Source organism: Pseudonaja textilis, chromosome 2 (genome assembly GCF_049901715.1).
Source record: "Pseudonaja textilis isolate UNSWEBS1 chromosome 2, rPseTex1.2, whole genome shotgun sequence".
Lineage (NCBI taxonomy): Eukaryota > Metazoa > Chordata > Lepidosauria > Squamata > Elapidae > Pseudonaja > Pseudonaja textilis.
This window is the reverse complement of record NC_141991.1, coordinates 57,979,203-58,000,839: the sequence shown is the minus strand read 5'-3', so window position 1 is coordinate 58,000,839 and position 21,637 is coordinate 57,979,203. Positions and strand designations below refer to the sequence as shown.

Sequence of the window (21,637 nt, the reverse complement as noted above, 5' to 3'; positions counted from 1 at the left end):
TGAAATAGGAGGTGTTGCTCACAATCACTCATGCCATAGACATCTCCTAAGCAGATTCATTGTAATGCATTGTATATAAAATTGCCCATGAAGGCCATCTGAAAACTGCAACAGCGTGAGCAATTATAGGCACACCTTGATACTCCCATTTTACATTTCTGCTCCACAAGCTACAATGGATCCCAGTGTACTTCCCAGTGGCATTCAAGGTACTAGTTATTTCCTAGAAGGCCCACCATTGCATGGGATGTGGTTATTTGCAGAACCACCCCCTCTTAGGGAACCAGTCACACCACTTGCCAAACTTCCTAAGATCAGATTGTTCTGACTTTGCAGGCCTTTTGTAAAGTATTGAGGGCCTGAATATGCAACACCTGGGATTCTTGGGCTGAGATGGCCAGCTGAAAGCTCTCTGTTAATAGTTTTGCTTCGGTTTATCCTCAGTGACTATTGACATTTTTTTTAAAAAAAAACCTGTTTTAATGTGTTGTTAGCCACTCAGTCACATTTGTGAGAGTAGCAGCCACTTAAGTAACTTCAATTCTTTGTAAGACTTCCATGGCTGCTTTGAAAGCTGGTTTTGCTTATCTATGTGTGTGTGTTTGTGCAGACAATACTTATATAGCAAAGATGTTGTACACGTACAATTATGCAGATTTAGCTTCTGAAGCAATTGTGGCAGATTTTCAAATGATGTAATTATTTTAGTATTTCTAAGAAAAGTGATTTGTTTGTGTCATGTTTTTTTTTAAAACTGAGGATCTCTTTCTAATACTTTGCATAGTTCTATAAAGTACACTTCTCAGAATTATGTATTGTGTTTAATTATGTATTGTGTATTGTGTTAAAAAGTAAATATTGAAAAAAAAAATCAACATGATAATTAGATCATGCATTTTTGTCTTAAAGACATTACTGATGAGATATTTGGTGAGAATAATTCAGAATTAGAGCAAACAAGTGTTGACCCAAACATATGCTAGTGGCAAATACCTTTTTCTTTTTGAACTCCCAGCATCTGATGTGGCAGAAGATATCATACTATCTCCATCCTCAATTTCATCTCTTCTAGCTAGCTCTTTCTTCTTTGCCTGAAATAGATCCAATTCACATCACTGAATGTGCTAAAATGCATGAATATTAAACAGCTGCTTTCATTCTGCAAGGATAAAAACATCAAGTTTCATGCACTGAGGAAAAGTTTCAAGTAAAGCATTCTAGTTCATTTGTATCATGGGAAAGCATTAAATATTGGACCTACCTAAATAAACCATTCTAGAACAATTAATTAAGTGAAAACTTTATGCTTGAATGTCCCATCACACAATGATTTATTAGCATTAACTGGCATAGGACCACTAAAAGTCCTTTCCTTGAGAAAGTGTGTAAGATGATGCTTAGTTAACCATTGGGAACATTTCCATTACTAAGTAGAGAAAAAAGATTTTTAAAGACAATAGTTTCTGCCAGTTTAGATAATGAATGAACCAAATGCTAACTCTTTGAATATAAGCCCCAGAAACAGAGTAAAAATTTTACCTGCATAACCTGTTGCAGTTTCAAAACTCTCTTATAAATGGCTGAGTTTGGAACATTATAACGCTTTGCATTTTCAAACATCAGGTTTAAATCGCACTCCAAATGATCGAGGGTTTCATATTCGTGATTCTTCAGTTTTGTTCTGTAGAAAAGACAATCTTTTATCACTGCTGCAAAAATACTTTTTTGTAAAGGAGAATTTGGTAAAGTACGGAATGTTTTTCAGCCAATCTCACATTTAATTTCTACTTGAGGGTTAAGAGATACACATTTGGCAAAATGATTTCCTCAGCACAAGAGAAAATAAATTACAAGCAACATTCTTTATTTGATATTAGTAGGCTTGGAACAGACTTTAATACAAACTAAAAGAAAGAAAGAATGAGATGCTTCAGTTCTTAAAGGGGTGGATGCCAGTGCTTCATTTACAAATGCCTACAAAATAAAAATCTGATTGTTTCTACTAGTTATTAAATAGCACTATTTTCCCTTATAATTACAACATGAATAAAGATAATAATGAATAAGGTAAAAATTATTTTATTTAATTCTTTTGGATAGTTTTAGAGCTTATAACATTCTTTTTACAAACAATAATTTTTGCCCCAATGTTAACTTAATCCGAATTTCATACTAGATTTTTATCTGTGTTTAAATTTTAACTAGCTATTAAATTCTGGGCATTTTAGGAATATGTATGTACGTATGTATGTATGTATGTATGTATGTATGTATGTCTAGGTGTGTTTGGGTCTTTTTCCGTGTAAGATTAAGAGTATCTTGGTGACATTTCGGCGAGGTCCCACTCGCCATCCTGAGGCTGGTGCTTTCGGCTTCGTCTACAGATGAACATTATACAGAAGCCTGATGATGGCAGATGAGATTCTGCCGAAACGTCGCTACAACTTTAAAAGCACAACTGCAACGACGTGGGAAAATACCCGAACAAACTGAATACTGTCCCTCCCTCCCTCCCTCCCTGCCTCCCTCCATCCATCCATCTATCTATCTATCTATCTATTCTTTTTTTCTTTCAGTTGTTAAAGCAAGAAATTTGAAATATGTAAAAATGCAGAATACCATTTTACCTGATCTGCTGCAACGAAATAGGCATTTTGATTTGTTGATAATAATCAGGATATTTTTTCTTTGAGGGTAAATGAAAAAAGGGTTCCGATATAAGTTGACCCTGGTTGTTTCGGCAGTTTCTAACTGTATCATAAAGTTGATAGAGAGGATTGGATGTATCCATAAATGAAGCAATGCTTTCAGCTTCAGATTCTCCTTCTTCATAACGGGCAGCAGCTAAGAATGATGAACAGAAACATATGCCATTACTGTATTTTTCTCCTCTCCCTGTTCATATGTTTTAAATTGACTAAATAGAGCCAAAGTGAGAACTGGCTTTAATAATTTCAATTCCTAAAATGATAATGTTTGAGTATGTATCTCATATTTTTAAACAAATTCTAATATCAGAGAAAAACAAAGGGAATACAAATTTCTTAGCAGATATGAACAATGCTTCCTCAATTCCTACCAGCTAAAACAGCATCTTCATCACTTTCAGATCCATATTGCAGTGTCATGGTTATTGCTGATAAACGATCACCTTGGACAGCTCTTTTGTTACTGTGAATTTTTAAAGGGAAGACAGATAATAAATGAAAAATCTCTTACAATGAGAGTATATGCATCTACATTTAAAATAGTAGCTATACTGACACAGTATAGCAAATACAGGTAAAACTGAAGGTTAGCTTTTGCTATGAAAGTTTACTTTTGATTATAAATACAGAATCTACGTATGTGAAACAACAGAGAACTTAGCTTGGAAGAATCACCATGTGTCTTCCTTGGTTTTGGGCCTGAAATGTGGCAACTTTTATAAGTCAAAAATGAAGACATTTTCATTGTATGTAAAGTTCCTTTTCTGCTAGATTTGAAAGCCAGACGAGAAAATAATACAATAGTCTTTGGGACAGTATTCTTAAGCTCTATTGCTACATTACCTTAAAAGAAAAGGAATATGTTTGATATTATATGCTAGTTGGACCAAAGCAAGCTCAATATTTCAACATAGCTATAGTAGCTATATAGCTGGACCCTTCCATCCCAGTTACCAAATGAGGCCATACTTCTGGATTTTTAAAATAAATGCTTACTTTTTGCTTTATACATATAAAGCTCACAATATTTAAGGGGTAAACCAACCTATTGAAAGATTTACTGATTGAACTATATCTAGATACTAAGGACTCACCGGTAATATTTATTAGAAGAATTTCTTTCATCAACAACACTGCCTTTACCCTGCGAGGAAGGATTTGTTAGCTTGGAAGCAGTCAGATTTGCAGTCCTTTATGGAGAAAAAATAAGCCACAGATAATGAAAAGAAGAAATCCACCAAAAAACTAAGATAATCACAATTAAGATTCAGCTCTTTTACATAAGTTTTGAAAGCTACAGAAGACTCTACCATTGCACTGAACAGATCAGTATATGGTTGAATATTACTAAGATTTATAAAATCAACACATTTTAGGCATAATACTATGGCTAATTTTAAAGTTAAATTATTCTATTTATTGGAAGTAAAGCAATTGATTTCAAAGGTAAGTATGCATGGAAAAACACTAGTCTCAGTTTTAAGCACTATGTTATTTTAATTCCAGAGAGAATGTATATCCAATTGCAAATATATATTAAGTAAAAGCACTCTTAATTGACATTGGGGTGTTTTGGACTAAGTTATTAAAGAAAAAAGATAAAAAACACATTAAGATCAATTTTAAAACAAATTATGCAATACAGAACTAACGAAAATCAGCTATTTCATAGTTCATAATAAAACAAACATAAAAGCTAGTGAACAATTTTTCATGTATTGAAATCTGTTCAACAATTAGGAAGAATACTAAATTCCAGCTGTTATATAACATACAAAACATAAAACATCCCCCAAATAAAAAGCATAGAACAAACTCTCAAGTAGAAAAGCCCAAATATAAACTGAATTATGTTCTGTAATTCTACGTTTTCTGGATTCGAGGCCTAAAACTTTGCATCTTTATTATTATTATTTTGCTGATCTCATTCATAATTTAACCTAATAAACTCAATTTGCACCACATAATATAAACCAGTATTTCTCAATTTCAGTAAACTTAAGATATATGAACTTCAATTCCCAGAATTGCCCAGCCAGCATATAGACATAGAGTATGATATGGGAAAATCTAGACAAAAATTCACTAAGAAAGTTGAAGTCTATGCAAAGACAGACAAATTAAGAGTGTGTAAAATATTCGAAAGAGATGCTTTGCAACATATGAGAGCAGAAGCAAATTATTAAAATAGCCATATTGACTTCTGCAATGTGCTGGTCCTGTACATTGCAAATACACTTTGCTTGAATGCTATAAGTAGCCTTAATAATAGGAGGTTAATATTCCATGATTTCTATTTTTTTTAAAAAAAAATCAAAATTAAGAAATAGCAACACAGATGTTCGCTATCGTTAACTGTAGATTAACTTTATAAAATTAAGGAGCATGTGATGTCATGTCTGCTTAATATAATCTTAGATCAGATCTTGCCTCAGATAATAATACAGTGACACCTAAGATTCTTTAATATACATTTTTAAGAACCTCACTATTTCTCTACAATTCAGTGCTACAGATAATTTTAATATTTAACACATAAAAGTTAAAATTTTAACTAAAAAAGAAAATATCAATACCTTTCTATATTTCTATTCTGCTTACAATACCTGACTCGGAGACTTGATTTAGTTAGTTCTGAATGCTCAATTTCTGCCTTTTTCATATTAAATATTTTCTTTATTGCATTAGCATCCTGTTAAAGGAAATAAAAAAGGAATCTTTAAATGAAGTTTAAAAAAGAATATTCTGCAAGGATAGACTGATACAGTAAGTTATCTTGTTTTCACAATGTCCATACATCATTCATATACATATATACACACACATACACACACAACTCTAGGTTGGCTTTATTTCAGACAAAAGTATGCTGGCTTGCAAAGTAGTCTCTAGATTAGAAATCAAAATAGCAAACAAATTTGGACTAAAACTGGGCTTTGATTCAACTTGTGGCATATTGGCCCAAACATCCCTAAATATTAACCTTATCATTAGCATGTAATGCTGCAAGTGTTATGGACTCTATTAAAGTTGGTATGATTCATTTGTAAAAATGTTATGTGAAAGCCATATCATATTTATGTATATTCAAAAAAAACTTCTACTATCACTTAATTTTATTTAATCCATAGAGTGTATAAAGATGTATTCTTAAGTTGTAACTGGAATCAAATATTTATCTTGTTTTCTACATTAATCAAATAATTCTTTTAACCAACCTTGAATACTTGAGATCCTGGTTCATTATAAGTTTTGGCATTTTTAACTAATAGATCTATATCCTTGGTCATTGCATGAATGCTTTTATAACTTCCATTCTACAAGTAAAAGCAGATTTAAAAAATTAAAATTTGTTTTCATATTAAATATGTATGATTTAAACCTTTGCTGTCTGAACTTCAGAGTTTTCCTGTCATTTACATAATCTATAGAAACATTATGATAAAGTAATATATTATTAGAAACAAAAGCACCCTATATAAAAGTAATTTTACCAGGTAAAAAAAAAGAACAAAAATAAACAATTTAAGAAAACTGTCACTAATGGTCTCTAAATAAGTTCTTTCAGAAAATGAGAAAACAATGGTAGGAAATGGTTGAAAATTACGGACCAATCTCTTTATGCTGAGTCACCTGTAAAGTCATGGAATCAATTATTAACCAATCCATCATCCCCCACTTAGAGACAAACAACCTACTCTCTAATAAACAATTTGGTTTTAGGAAAAAACTATCCTGTAATCTGCAACTTTTACACTGCAAAAACATATGAACTACACAACTCGATCAGGGAAAAACAATAGACGCAATCTACATAGACTTCTGTAAAGCCTTTGATTCAGTGGTACATGACAAACTACTCCTAAAACTAAAATCTTATGGTATTTCTGGACACCTGCATAACTGGATAGAAGCATTCCTATCAGACAACAAATGGTCAAAATTGGGAGCGTCCTATCAAATTCTGCACCTGTCAACAGTGGTGTCCCCCAAGGCAGTGTTCTAGGACCAACTCTTTTCATACTCTACATAAATGACCTCTGTGATCATATCAAGAGCAACTGTGTTCTCTTCGCTGATGATGTAAAGCTATTCAACACCACAGACAATACTGCTATCCTTCGAAAAGACCTTGACTATGTATCAGAATGGTCAAACAAATGGCAACTTCAAATCTCAACAAATAAATGCTCTGTCTTACATATTGACCAAAAAAATCAGAAAATAAAATATAGGCTGAATAGTCAAGACCTTGTTGATGATCCAAACTCTGCCAAGGATCTGGGAGCACTCATCTCAAATGCCCTAAGTGCTAGAGCCCACTGTAACTACATAGCCAAAAAGGTATTAAGAGTTGTTAACTTAATCTTACGTAGCTTTTTCTCTGGTAATATTACACTAATAACTAGAGCATACAAAACATTTGCTAGACCAATACTCAAATAGAGCTCATCAGTCTGGAACCCACATTACGTATCTGATATTAACACAGTTGAGAAAATCCAGAAATATTTCACCAGATTTGAAATTCTAGACCTAGAAAACCTAGAACTATGCTGCCTTTGGTCCGATCTAAGTATAGTATATAAAATCATACATTGCAATGTCCTACCTATCAAAGAATACTTCAGCTTCAACCATAACAACACAAGAGCACACAATAGATACAAACTCAAGATTAATCACACCAAACTTGATTGCAGGAAATACGACTTCAGCAACAGAGTGGTCAATGTCCTGAATACTCTACCTGACTCTGTGGTTTCTTCCCCAAACCCCCAAAATTTTAACTTTAGACTGCCTACTATTGACCTCACCCCTTTCCTAAGAGGTCTGTAGGGGACGTGCATAAGCGCACCAACATGCCTACCGTCCCTGTCCTATTGTTTCTTTTTTTTCTTTTCTTATATGTATATATGTATTCATAACTATGTTTTTACTTATACCTATTATCTTGTAAGCAACTGACAAATAAAAATAAATAAATAAAATATAATCTCTAATTTTGTCCAAAGTTTTGTAAATTTTTACAACAGTTTAGTAGATTAATCCATACTGATAGATTAAGCAGTTCCATGATTTATAAATATAATTTAAAAACTCAGTACACTAAAAGTTATAATTAATGTAAGAAAGCTATATAATCTAAAAACAAATGTGTTGGTTTAAATTTTATTACTCCAAACATTTTTTTTCAAAACTGCTTGACCTTCTGGACATTTATTGTATTCAAGGCAACACAGCTAAAGTTATACTGTACCTGTATCCTCTGGGCGATGGTCTTCAAATCTATGGGCTCTTTAATTATTGCATAATAATCAGGATATTGCTGAAAGTTCAAAAAAGAAATCCAAGTGATGCCACGTGAAATGTAACATTGATTGACTAACTATTCTATGTCCTATAGAGCTTTTCTGTCTGAATTTCACATGTTAGTATCAGTGACATACACAATCTTTGTACAATTATGTTTTCTGCCTCTGGTCTTATGACTATGCTTTTTGATCACATACATTGTTTGTTTACCCATTTGTTTGTCTACCAGTTACCACTATACATACATAGCAGTCAAGTTCTCCAGGCTTTGGAAGATCACTAACAATCAGGGATTCTGCAGACATTTTGCCCTGTATTCAAAGGAAGGCTTCCTTAGTACAATTCAGAAGACCTTCTTGCCATGCAGTCTTTATAGTCTGTGTAAGATTTGATACTGGAGGGAGGTTGGTGATTTGAGATTTCCTAGGAGGTATCAATTAATAGATTTCTGGGAGACACTGCTTAATACTGAATTTTGGGAGCCTAGATCGATCGATCGATCTATCTATCTATCTATCTCAGGAACTTGTTGGCATTATCTGAGGACTGCTTCAGTCCAACCATTTTTAAAAAATCAAATAAAGAAGCTAAAATATGAAAGAAAAAAAGGAATATGATACTTATACATTACATATACAGATTAGTAAAACGAATCTTTTACTAGAATAAAGTACAAACAAACCAAACAGGATAAATAGCCCCCCTTCCCCTTTTTTTCCTCAGCTAATTGACACTTAATATTTTACGCTACACTTGATCTATTTGGATCATTTTCATTTCTTCTGAACAATTTATCTCCCCCCCTCCCCACCTCAAACCAGTAGCTTAGTTTGCCTTGCTTTGTAATAGTTTGAATGTAAGGGGAGGTTTCCTGTTTAAATTTGGTTAGCATTCTACTGTGAATATATATAGCAGAACATATATAGTGGGGACTAGATGACCTACAAGGTCCTTTCCAACTCTGATTATCTGTTATCTGAATCACAGTTCAATTATTATTAACAGGTAATCTAAGAAATGGCCATACCTACTTAGAATTCTGCAATAATGTTTTTCTGTAAGTCCCTAATGAAAAAAAATCATGAACAGCAAGCTCCTCAATTCCCATGCTCAAGAATCATTCTGCCAATGAAGCCTCTATCTTCTCAGAATTCATTCTTAGATTGGATTAGAAGACTTCCAAGCTCCCTTCCAACCATATGATTCTATGGGCTTTCATTCATACCATCACTTAATCCATACATTGGACCAGGATGTACACTGCCTCTAATTTTCCACAATATGTCATTCATAAGAAACAAAGAACTTCTTGCCCTGCTTAAGTGATGTTAAGAGATACAAGGTTAATAGATCCAGAAGGCAATGATTTGAGGTTTGCATGGTATGCATGCCTATGCTATGATAAAGTTAAAGCTAAAGTTGGTTTCAGAAACCACTTTATTAGGCAAACCATTTTGAGAACTTGGAACAAATATAAAACGAGATTATGCCAATATCCGTATGGTTTCCCCTCTTGAAGTGTATTATAGAAAGAAAATTAGGATTGGGTAAAAATTAAAATATAGAGAGGAACTGATATTGACAGGTTTTAACTGTCAATGGTTTTCATTTTTGCAACTCATTGAGATTTAAAGTGACAAGAAATGGTATGGTTTTGAAAATGATCAAGCTTTTGAAATGGAATTGTGTACAAATGATGAACACCTTATTGCTAAAATGCATACACTTTTGTTAATATCATGAATAGAAGATGAATTAGTTAAAAGCTGCATAATATGTTGAGCAATTTGTTTTCAGTATTCCAACTGATCAATGGGAAAACTTGTGGATAAGGAAACTGAAATGTATATTATATTATATAACCTGAAAGACAACTTTTATAAAATTATAAATGCATAGTACTTATCCAGAGACAAATTGGCTAGAATGTCTAAAGGATCTCCAAATAATTGCTGGAAGTATAAAACTCCTATATCACATTTGTTGATATAAGAGTATAAAAACTTTTGTTGATATAAGAGTTTTGCAAAAGAGTTAAACAATATTGGATTAAATTAGTAATATAATTTAAAAAATCTTGGAAATTAATCTACAATTCAGATCAGAAACATTTTTGTTAGGGTTTATGGATAAAACTTTGGAAAAAAAATCACATAGCATTTTATATAACAGCAGCACGACTTTTATATGCCCATGGTTGGAAAGAGCCTGATACCTACAGTAAAGAAATGATTAATAAAGATGACAGAACTGGCAATGATGGCTGAGTTAAAATAGACATAGTATTACACCAGATTTAAACTAAGAATCAAAAGTGATCTTATTTACTTGGAAGAAGAAGTTGGAAGTCATTCTTTGTATATATTTTCATTTTCCTTTCTTTTTCTTTATACCTCTTTGCATTTCTCTTTCCCTATTCTCTTTTTATTCTGTATATCTTCTCTTGATTGTTACTTTATATTGTTTTTTATCTATATGCTAATAAAATTTCATAAAATTAACAAATGTAAAAATATGAAAGAAAGAAAGCATGCAACAGAAAAATGGCATTTGCAGAATTTTTCCTCCATGGAATGGTTTGATTATTTTCTGTCTCAATTCAAGCTGTGTTTTTTATACTCATATTCAGACTTCTGCTAATAGTCTTGTACTGAAATTGTTTCAACAAAGTGTATTATAATTATAATTATTAGGTATTATTACTCACCACTTTAGAGGGAAGCTTCTGAAAAAGTTCACTAATAAGGTGGCCTGATGGATTTGTAGCTACAACTACTGCTTCAAGAAGTTGTTCAAGAATTTCTTTTAAATAACCTGGAGAAGACTGATACAAATATAATCCTATAAGGTAATTTGCATAATGGAGTAGGAGATAAATGTAAATATTTAAAAAATGTGACTAATTCAGTTATGCATACTTTGGCTTGGCCACAGGCCAATACAATTACAATGGGTATTATACTGAATCAGTAATACTTATCGTCAAGTAGCAAATTTTATATTTACTATTTCAGAAATAGTCCCTTGATTGTCATGGCCTTCATCCTCATCTTCGTCCTCGTCAGCCTCTCCCTTCTGAACAAATTCATTTTTTGTTCGTAGATATAAATCCCACAATTTGCAGGCAGCCTTATATTCAGGAGAATCTGGCTGTGTAACAGAATCAAAATAATATTCTTCATTTTTAAATTAACAAATATACAAGGATACTTCTAATTAAAATAGCAAAGGTGGTTTGGATCCCGAGTGGGAGCATTTGTTTCATCTCTCTGTGGCTCTGTACTCTAAGTAGGTGTTTGTCGCCAAAACATTTTACATTTAATTATTTTTAATATGTGAACTATATATAATATCTATCTATCTATCTATCTATCTATCTATCTATCTATCTATCTATCTATCTATCTAGCATATATACAGTATATAAATATATACTGTCTCTTATTAAGAGACAGTATTTTCTAAGTCCTAAATATATATTTTAAGGAAATCACAGTTATAGTATTAATATCAGATAAAGTATGTCATTAACTGTAATTATAATACAAATGAGAATAAAAGCTACTTTGTCTAATTATCAACTTTTGAGTGGCTTGAAATGGTCTTTTCCACCTATTTACTTAACTCATATATAAATCTGTGCTAGAAAATATTTTTAAAACAAAGCACTATCACCTTATAATAGGATTTTGCATTATTAAACAACAGTTGGAAGTCAGCAGTTAAGATGTTCACATCATCATATTCCTCCATTTTTAACTTTTGTTGGATCTTCATTAAATCAATAGGCTGGGAAACTACTTCATAGTAATCTGGCTGATTTCTGTTATAACATTGAAAATGCAATTAGCACAAAATTCACAGAGCTTCGCAACAGGTGTTAAAATATATATTCTAGATTATTCTACTCAAAAGCTACAATAGTTTTGTCAATTATATCAACAGTTACATCAGCATAATTACAAAATAATGGATTTCTGACATCAGCATTGTTCCCTATTTTATTACAGCAAGTCCTCATTTAACAATTGGGACTGGCAACTTCACTGCTAAGCAACACAGTTAAGTAAAACATCGTGTTATTAACACTTACAAATTTATTTCTGCCATAGTTGCTAAATAAGTCTTCCCTAAGTCATCACATGACTGCGACTTCCAATTTTACAGTTGGTTTCTCTATTGACTCTGCTTTCTGAAAACTGGCTGTGAAGGATGCATATGGCAATCATGTGACCACAGGACACTATGATGGTTGAAAATATCTGATGGCTGCCAAGTTCCCAATTCTCGATCATGTGATTGCTGGCATGCTGCAATGGTTGTTAAGTATAAGGACTAGTAGTATTTTTGCACCTAACTTATCTTCATGTATTATTGTATTTATAACCTTTACTTCTGTTGAAATGTAACAACCAAAACAGTTCCTTCTATTTATGAATTTAAGTAACTTGATCAATTACAAATAAAAACATAAATACTAGGAGTACATCGAACATCTTCTTTTGAACCATTTTGAGCATGGCTTTCCCTCAAATATCCTGCACTATGTACAAAACAGGTTTTTATGAAGTTTGAAACACTTCTAAAATGCTCCAAGTAGCCTTCTTGATGTTCCAAACAGCAGTTTTGCAGTTACAACTAGACATTTCACAAAGTTTTGCAAATCCAATACACACATTGGATTACTTATCAATCAATATCTCAAGCTTACCGTCTTTTGGGAGCCCTAATGAACAGTTCACATAAAAGCCTTCCTTGTTCATCTTTGTAATCTCTGATTGTGTTGTATAATTCATGGCAAACAGCAATCTAAAATAGCAGAGCAACAGGAAAAAATAAAAGTACATTTGCGGTGATATTGAGTAACTGTATAACAGTATATTTCTAATGTGCAAAACATTTCATATTTCAAAATCATGTAGCATTTTTCCTTTTTAGAGATGAGCCAGCAAGAACAAAGGACAACGCCATGCAAAATTTCATAAAATAGTGAAGCCACAGGAGAGATGGGATACATTACTATTTTCTTCCATAAAAAATAAGTTTAAAGAAAAAAAATTTAATGGCATCTTCTACTGATGAAAATTTACCTTGCAAATTTGGACTTCTGGTTTGGGCTTCTTCAGCGACGGACCAAAATCGCAATCGTCTGCGGTTTTGATCCGTGCTCGCTGCTGGAGTGCCCCGAGCCGCCCCATAGAGGTGGTGAAGGTGGAGCCATCAGCGGCGTTGAGGAGAGCCGCATCTCTCCTCCTCGGCTGGCCATCACTCCCTTTCCCAAAGGCGGTTGCAGCGGTGGTCAGAAATGGCCACCTCAAAGAAGAACCCGACCAGACAAGATTGTGCAGGAGGAAGTTTAAAGGAGAAAGCCTGACTGACCGGGTTGAATGGAGAACATCTATTTAAGGTACCTGGAACCTGAATTTTAAAGACTAATACTATTCCTAAAAAAGATTTTAAGCTGCTTTTTGCTTTTTTTCTCTAACATCGACAGTTTTAACTGACTTGGAACATTAAGAAGAAGAGATTCGAATAAGAAATTGATACTAATCCACTTTGACATTAATAGGCTATTTCTAGCTGAAAATAAACTGTCAAAGGGATAAAAGATTCTTGGATAATTTAAAAACTTTCTTTAAAAAAAGAAAGAAAGCAGTGGAGGGAAAAAGGAAAAAAGAGGGTGGAATCTGAAAAATGGAGGAGACCACCTGGAACTTAAAAAAAAAATCGATAGTGGAATTTTAGCAAGGCTTGCAAAAGATACATTGTAGATGAAACTTTGTTACAAGAGAACAAAGCCCCTGGAAAGAGAAAGTGAGAAAAGAAGGAAGAAACAGCTTTGGATTATTGGATGATTCCTGGAACTTTGGATGGAGGATCCTAACGAAATAAAATAAAATCAATTTGGGGTTGCTTAAATTTTTTTTAAAATGGCATCACTCCTTGAAGAGTTAAAAATGAGACTTAAAGAACAAAAAGAAGAAGCACAAGACGGAAGAGGATTTTTTGGCTTCGTATTTCAATTTTTAGAAATGGAGATCTTGAACTGTGAAAAACAACAAGAAATGCTGGCAGAACAAGAAGGGCAGAACAAGAAAAGGGAATAAAAAGGGGAGGGAGAAGAAGAGAGGGAAGAGGAAAAGGAAAAGAAGCTACAAAAGACAGAAACAAGATATAGAGGTACAGAAAATGCATACAACAATTAAAGGTATAAACCTATTTAAAAGACACAGAGACAATGGTTAAAAGAGAGGATTCTGCAAGGGTGCAAAGGATAGGATTGTTATATAATATGTTAGATGATTAAAGTGATAGAAAAAAATTCTATTGATGTGTAGTAGAATATTTGTTTGTAAAGAGAATAAGGCTCTCAACGATTTAAAAAGAACGTTTAAAAAAACTGAAAAGAAACATGGAAGATTTTTATCAGTTGATAAGATGAACTTGAAGAAAAATAATAACTTTATTGACTACTGTTAATAACTGTTGTTTTTTATTTATTTAAAGACAGTAATAAGTAAAATATGAAATATAGATGATTAGAGTGAAAGACAACTGATATTACTAGGTAATGTTTATTAAAAGAAATAGAAATGTACTTGAATAGAATAATTATTCCATTTACTATTGTTATACATATATACACAGATATATATATACATTGCTTTTAAGAATTTAGTGTGTATTTTAAGGGAATGTACCAAACAGAATTCGATTGAAAATAGGTATGTGTTATAAAATGGAGATTAGAAAATGAATGTTATAACTGTAAAGATGTAACTTAAATTTTTAAATAAGATTTGAAAAAAGATATAAAGGTATTACACTCCAGTCTAGTAATTACAGGGGAAAATTTGTTTTATGAGAAAAGATAATATGAAATTGTAAACAGGACAGATGAAAGTATAAAAACATTGATTAGAAAGATTTTAAAAATTAGAAAAAGATATGTAATTGAATTAAGAAAGGAACGAGATAATTTAAAATAAGGGTATAGGAAGTAAAGAAAGGAAAAAGCTATTGAAAAAATTGTGAAAATAGTTATAAGATATGGAGTAGAATGTATAAGATAAATATGTATTGAGTTTATGTCTGTATGGAGAAGTGATAACCCGGGGCCATGCTTTTCTCCAAAAAAGATATTTTATTTGTACTTGTATGTTTTGTGAAAACTTAAATAAAACTTTTATTTAAAAAAAATACCTTGCAAATTTAAGAAAGTGTATGTGCGTGTGTATTTCAGGTATTTTTGTTATAAATGGAACCATATGCTATGACCTCTAAGAAACCTAGGATTTCTTAATTTGATCAGTTTGGCCAGTTGGAAAAGGAGGAACCATCAATGAGCTAATAACACAGATTTGTGACCAGTAATTAAGCATGGTGAAATATGACTTAACAACCATTTTTCTTTTATTACTTCCCAATTCATATCTGAAGTAATCTTAAGCCATGCTAAGCAATTTCAATGTCTCCCTAAGCCATCAACAAGCTGCCGATTCCAACTGCAAAATCTGGGCACAAAATAAGCAATTATAACAGCCAAAATCAACCAAACCAAACTAAATTGAACAAAGAAGTCCTGTTTTATTAATTTGAAGATAGGGAAAAAGTATTTTATTTGTCTGTGAACATGTTAAACTATTTATATATAAATAAAATTCATTTACTAAAGGAATATCTAAAGGAGAAAACCTACTTTACAGGAAAGGGGCTTCCACCTTTTACTAGCTTATGTGTCAAAATAGTTTGCCCAGTATGGGGGGAGGTCTGCACTCCCCAAATGGGCACGGGCATTTTTTCTTATTGTTTTATATTATTATTTAAAATAAGGTTCATGGTAATTTTATAACAAAAGAAAATATTTGGTTTTTCTGATACTAGAAATACTCCTAAGAAAAATCATCATCAGCTCTTTTTTTTTAGCAGACATCCCTATGACAGAGAAAAATCAGCCCAATATAAGGAAAGTGGTTAGGAGATTTTAAAAACCTTAAATGTGGAAGTTTTCATTTGTTATTTCTCTCAACTATATTAACCACCCACCCTACCACCCTACCAAAGTCTGACCTCAACAACCCTGGCAAAGCTGTCAACTTCAAAGAAGATGGTGAGTTGCATCACTTATAAGCTGCAAGTAAATGTACAGGAAGTCCTATTTACAACTGCAACACAACTGGGACTGGCAACTTGGTTGTTAAACGAAATGGTCATTATATGAAATGTGTCTGTATTTATAATCTCAATTCATTTTTTCTTTGCTTTATAAACCAGTTGCTGAACAAGGAGTCCCTGCAATTCAACATTTTCCAGCAAATTTAAGCATCCTGAAATAGCAATAGCACTTAAGACTTATATACTGCTTCACAGTGCTTTACAGCCCTCTCTAAGTGGTTTAGAGTCAATATACTGACCCCAACAATCTGGGTCCTGTTATGTTAAAATGCAAAATATATTTGTAGCAATTCGGATGCCTCATTCTGATGCTCCAATATGTTATGTATATCACTCTAAATTAAAGGGTCGATATTTTTAAAGTCCCAAAAACTTAAAAGAATGAAGAGTTTAACAATTGCTTTCTAGTGATATAATAGATGGTTGCTTGTACACAGTGACTAGGCTAGAAAGATAGACATTCAAGGATATTTACAGGATCAACTGTTGGGAGGTTGGAGAGTCTTCTTCGCTTCCGACTTGGACCTGGTGTGTTTGTGGAATGGTGACCATCATCAAAATCTCCTCCACTGGCACTGCTAGAAGGAGAGGTAGCCCTTCGCCTCTTTGAGCTCATGGAATCCAACTTCTTCTATAATAAAGAAAAATGTTCTTAAACTTGGAAAGTTTCAAACAAAGAAATAATTTACAGTAGGTATCAGTGTGTCTTTAATACGCTGTTTATTTTAAAAGAATGTGGCTATTCTGATAAACTAGCTCCATACCTATTCAAACAATGGCTGCCACTGTGAGCATGGCTAACTAAGAACAATGATGAGACACGCTGATAAGGATCTATTCCCACTGCCTCTAGCTCTAGCTGTTTTTTGCATACATTTTTGTGGAACATGTCTGGAATACTGTAAATAATTTCTACTTTATAAATTTTGTTTCTAGATAACTTCTGGACAACATATAGCTACTTTAGATTCCAGAATTCTGGGAAATGGCCATGCTGTGTGGGGAACAGAGACAAGTTTTGGAAAGGCTGACATAACCTATATTAGGATATTGTATTAATGGTTTTACTGCCCAGCAATCATTGTATTAGCCAAGACCCTTGATAACAAAATAATAACAAAATAAATGGTTTGCTTGAAGGGACTGCAACATTTCTATTTCTTAAAGAAATATTACTACAGCTATTTGGCTGATATGTAGCAGCATAAACCATTTGTTTTAGTCTGTCTGTCTGTCTGTCTGCCTGCCTGCCTGCCTGCCTGTGTATGAAAAATCTAGACATCAAGCATTGTCCTAATAATAAATTTACATGAATACAGTATATCAAGCTCCTTTTGGCCACCTGACAGCTTTTGAAGCAATGTATAACATTAAGCAAAAAGCAGTTACAACCAAATTTTGTTTTGTGCCAACACCAAAGACCGAAAGTATTAGCTCCAATTGTGAATGAGGAATGAACATTCAATTACAAGTGAATCATGAATTAGTTGCTAAATTTAAATGTATAATAATTGCAGAGACTATGATTTCTTATGGACTATATTCAATATAAGAGCAACTTGTGTCCTGAAGTACTTTCATTTGTTACATTTTTAAGTATATAATTATGTTAAGCATGGTTTTGAAGTAGGCATGCAAAATTTATGCTATAAAAGCTACTATGATTTGTGCAATAGTGACATGAAGTGTCCTAAGAGAAAAAGTGAAAGGATATAAAATATTGTTTGAAAACAATTTGCTTGCTAAGCTAGAAGTAAATGATTCTGTCAGAAGAATGCAGCAATCGGTTTAATACATTAATGTGGATATAGATTAATACCGAAAACAAAACATAAAAGAATCCTTAAGGTAAATAAGGTTTTTATATTTTGCTAGTACGTCTTACAAAAACTATTTAGCTGAAGATAAACATTAATTATAATGTAACATAATTACTAAAGATCAACCAAATTTAAACAAAGCATGTTACTTAAATTATTTTCATTTAAACCACAAAACAATTATTTCTTATTCCTACCAAACAACATCAAGTCCATAAGGAACTAGTTGATCTGAGCTGAAAAAGCTGAATCTTAAACTTAAAATTCACACAGTACAAATGCAGACTAAGAAATGATCATGAAGAAGTAAGCCAATAACTTGTTTGCAATTTTAAAGTGTGAAGTGATTCATAAACGTTCTATAATTTCCTACTCATTTAAAAGCAGAAAATAAAATTTAAAAACCTCTCATTATCCTAGTCAAGTTCTTTTAACAAAATTAAAAATGTAAGATTACAATAGTTGTTTTCCAAGAGAAACAAATAGAAAATCATGTTTTCCAATTACTTTATTTACAGAAATATATTTTAAGAATATATTCTTAGTCTAATGTACTTATGTAAATGCATGTGCACTTCATGTCTGATAACCAAATTGATGTACAAATTCATCAGATACATGAAAAAACATGACTTTTACAAACCAAATACAGGTAATCCTCAACTTACAGCAACTCATTTATTGACCATTCAGAGTTACAACAGGCACTGAAAAAAGTGACTTATGACCGTTTTTCACAGTTATAACTTTTCCAGCATCCTCATAATCATGTGATCAAAATTCAGATGCTTGGCAACTGGTCCATATTTATGACTGTTGCTGTGTCATGTGCTCACCTTTTGTGACCTGATAAGCACAGTCAATTGGGAAGCCAGATTCACTTAACAACCAGGTTACTAAATTGCCAACTACAGTGATTCACTTAACAACTGAAACAAGAAAGGTCATAAAATGGGGGGAAATTCACTTAACAAATGTCTCACTCAACAACAGAAAATTTGGGCTCAATTGTGGTCGTAAGTCGAGGACTATCTGTATAAAACAAAAATGGCTGAGATGCATGGAAGAGGGACAAACAGCACACACATTACCAGCAAATTACCAGATTTACCAGAGTACAACCAGCACCACGAAAAGCCAATCTCCTCATAATGTCTGATAGGCAAGTAAGCAAACTGAGAAAAGGGAAATCTTTAAAGCACCAACTCAGCCGCAGTATTAGTACAGCCAAAACTGAAAGAGAAGATAACAAAAAGAAAGGAAAACAGAGAAGAAACAACGGAAGAATAGGTAAATAAAGGATTAAGAAGAAAGAGTAAGGAAAACTATAGAAAACAACACAAAATAGGATTATAATAACTGGCTTGTTAGCAAATTTGAAATAAGGTTTATTTAAAATTCAGAACAAAACTAGCAGTCTTAGGTGAATAAAGTTTGTAGTTTCACACTTATCAGTAACAAAACTGCTATTTGATATGGTAGAACTATAGTCTTAATGGTCATATTATTCCAGAAGAACTATGCTAACAAAAAGATTATTCATTATATATAAATCACTATAGTGTATCTATTGTTCTAATTAACGTATTGACCAACATTAAAAAATAACAGATTCAGAAATTGCAAATGCCAAAGTACATCATATAACAGTCATTAAGGTTTAATTATAATAAATTATAAATCATTATAAAAACTTCAAATTAACAATGCAGACACATATCTAATACTTTTAAATGCAACTGCTGAAGCACTTCAAACTAAACAATAGCTTAGTGATTGATTATGGAATAAGTGGCTATATTTACAACACATAAGGCAACAAAACTATAGTTCATGTATACGTAGAAGTAAACCATATTTTGAAAAGAACTTTTTCATATTTTACTCCAAGCCAAATAGCAGCTGTAATTTTGTCTGATAAATGACAAATAAATTGAAAGCAAACTCAAACAAAGCAGAGGTATTTAAAGCTAAAGGTTAAATGATGGATTTGTACTTCATACAGTGATTGAAATGATGGTAGGTAATGAAGTTTATAATGTCTTTGAGGATGAAAAATATTGTACAGTACATGTAATGTATTCTAAGATGTAATCTAAGATAGCTAAAACCCATTTTGATTAAAAGAGGAAGAAAAGAAGTAAAAGAGATTTTGAAATAAAATAAAACATTGTTTGGGAAGTGGGTAATATTTACAATATTGTTGATTCCACAAGGAGCTTCCAGCAGAATTAATTAAATAATATGGGATGAAACTGAAGTGAGAGAATGCTAGATTTGCTTGGGTATGATAATGAAGACTGAAATTCAAATGAATCCTGTAACTAGTTTTTAAAAACTGATAAAAAAAAGAAGTATGGTAATATATGTTATGTGAATATTAAAGAATAGAAATGTGTAGCTGGTGTACAATAGATGGTAAAAGCAAACAGATATTAGAACATTGACTTGGCTTGCTTATGGACTGCCTATTTGATTTGTGTAATGTGTGTGACAGCTGCTTCAGTACCTGACAATAAAATAATGCTGTTATTGTTTGCCAAACAAAAAGGTGGCAAGAATGAATACAGGGTGATTAATCTGTTAAGTATGCTTTGCAAGATGTTTGGCAAAGTGTTGGACAATTCTGATGACATTTGAGATGACATTAGCAAAATTTAAGGAAGCTGTATGACTTTTTGTATAAAGAGATTTTTTTTTGCTTTTTAGAATGTTTTTGAGAAATGTACAAATATATGATCCATTGCATATTTCTTGATTCAAAGAAGTGTAGAATAAAGAGAATTAAGCTTGAATTATGGAAAGTTTAATGCAAGTATGTTGTTAAAAGTGTGGTTGCTAAATATAGTAAAGAGGATCTAATGGAGATATAATATACATAAGCACACTGAATAATTATAAAATGGTTCAGCAATAGGAAGGAAGGAAGGTAGATGTCTAATGCCTGCTTGATTTTTTAAAATGTATTTATGAATAAATATATTAGCAAGTGTCTGTTGTCATGATGATTGGAGACATGAAAGTACTTATACAGTACTTTTGTATGCAGATGATGTCACATTATGGGAGAGAACCAAAATGTTTCATGTGAATGTTAGATTCAGACACTGTCTGTATCTGCATATATATCAATTTAATATATTAAAAACCAAAGTACAGGTAGTCCTCGACTTATGACCACAATTGACCCCAATATTTCTATTGCTAAGTGAAACATTTGTTAAGTGAATTTTGCCCCATTTTACAACTTTCTTGCCACAGTTGTTAAATAAATTACTGCAGTTGTTAAGTTAGTAACATGGATGTTAAATGAATCTGGCTTCCCCATTGACTTTGCTTGTCAGAAGGTGACAACAGGTGATCACATGACACCAGGACACTTCAATTGTCATAAATATGTTCGTTGTAAAGTGTCCAAATTTTGATCACATGACCATGGGAATGCTGCAATGGTTGTGTGAAAAATGGTCATAGGTCACTTTGTTCAGTCTGTTGTAACTTTGGTCACTAAATGAACTGTTGTAAGTTGAGGACTACCTGTAACTGCATTTGACTAGAAAAAGTAAATAAAACAATTGCAAGTTTCTCTAAATAGCAAAACATGAAGAAAGGTTAATT

At 32.4% G+C, this 21,637-nt stretch overlaps 1 protein-coding gene across 13 annotated transcripts in view; it reads right to left on the bottom strand.

Moving 5' to 3' along the window:
* Positions 1-21,637, bottom strand: part of PBRM1 (polybromo 1) — a 55,453-nt gene that overhangs the window by 29,657 nt on the left and 4,159 nt on the right. For 4 of the 13 annotated variants that reach the window (XM_026724952.2, XM_026724930.2, XM_087923999.1 and 1 more), the window contains exons 2-15: positions 19,131-19,252; positions 16,675-16,830; positions 12,736-12,833; positions 11,700-11,847; positions 11,031-11,174; positions 10,732-10,848; positions 7,969-8,037; positions 5,927-6,025; positions 5,315-5,400; positions 3,803-3,898; positions 3,080-3,171; positions 2,628-2,844; positions 1,540-1,681; positions 994-1,091 (exon numbers count right to left, since the gene is read on the bottom strand). In XM_026724952.2, the coding sequence (XP_026580737.1) occupies positions 994-1,091; positions 1,540-1,681; positions 2,628-2,844; positions 3,080-3,171; positions 3,803-3,898; positions 5,315-5,400; positions 5,927-6,025; positions 7,969-8,037; positions 10,732-10,848; positions 11,031-11,174; positions 11,700-11,847; positions 12,736-12,833; positions 16,675-16,830; positions 19,131-19,169 (1,601 nt within the window). In that variant the 5' untranslated portion in view covers positions 19,170-19,252. Of the gene's footprint in view, positions 1-993; positions 1,092-1,539; positions 1,682-2,627; positions 2,845-3,079; positions 3,172-3,802; positions 3,899-5,284; positions 5,401-5,926; positions 6,026-7,968; positions 8,038-10,731; positions 10,849-11,030; positions 11,175-11,699; positions 11,848-12,735; positions 12,834-16,674; positions 16,831-19,130; positions 19,253-21,637 lie in introns of all 13 variants that reach the window. The other 9 variants (XM_087923992.1, XM_026724922.2, XM_087923998.1 and 6 more) reach the window with 7 other exon arrangements.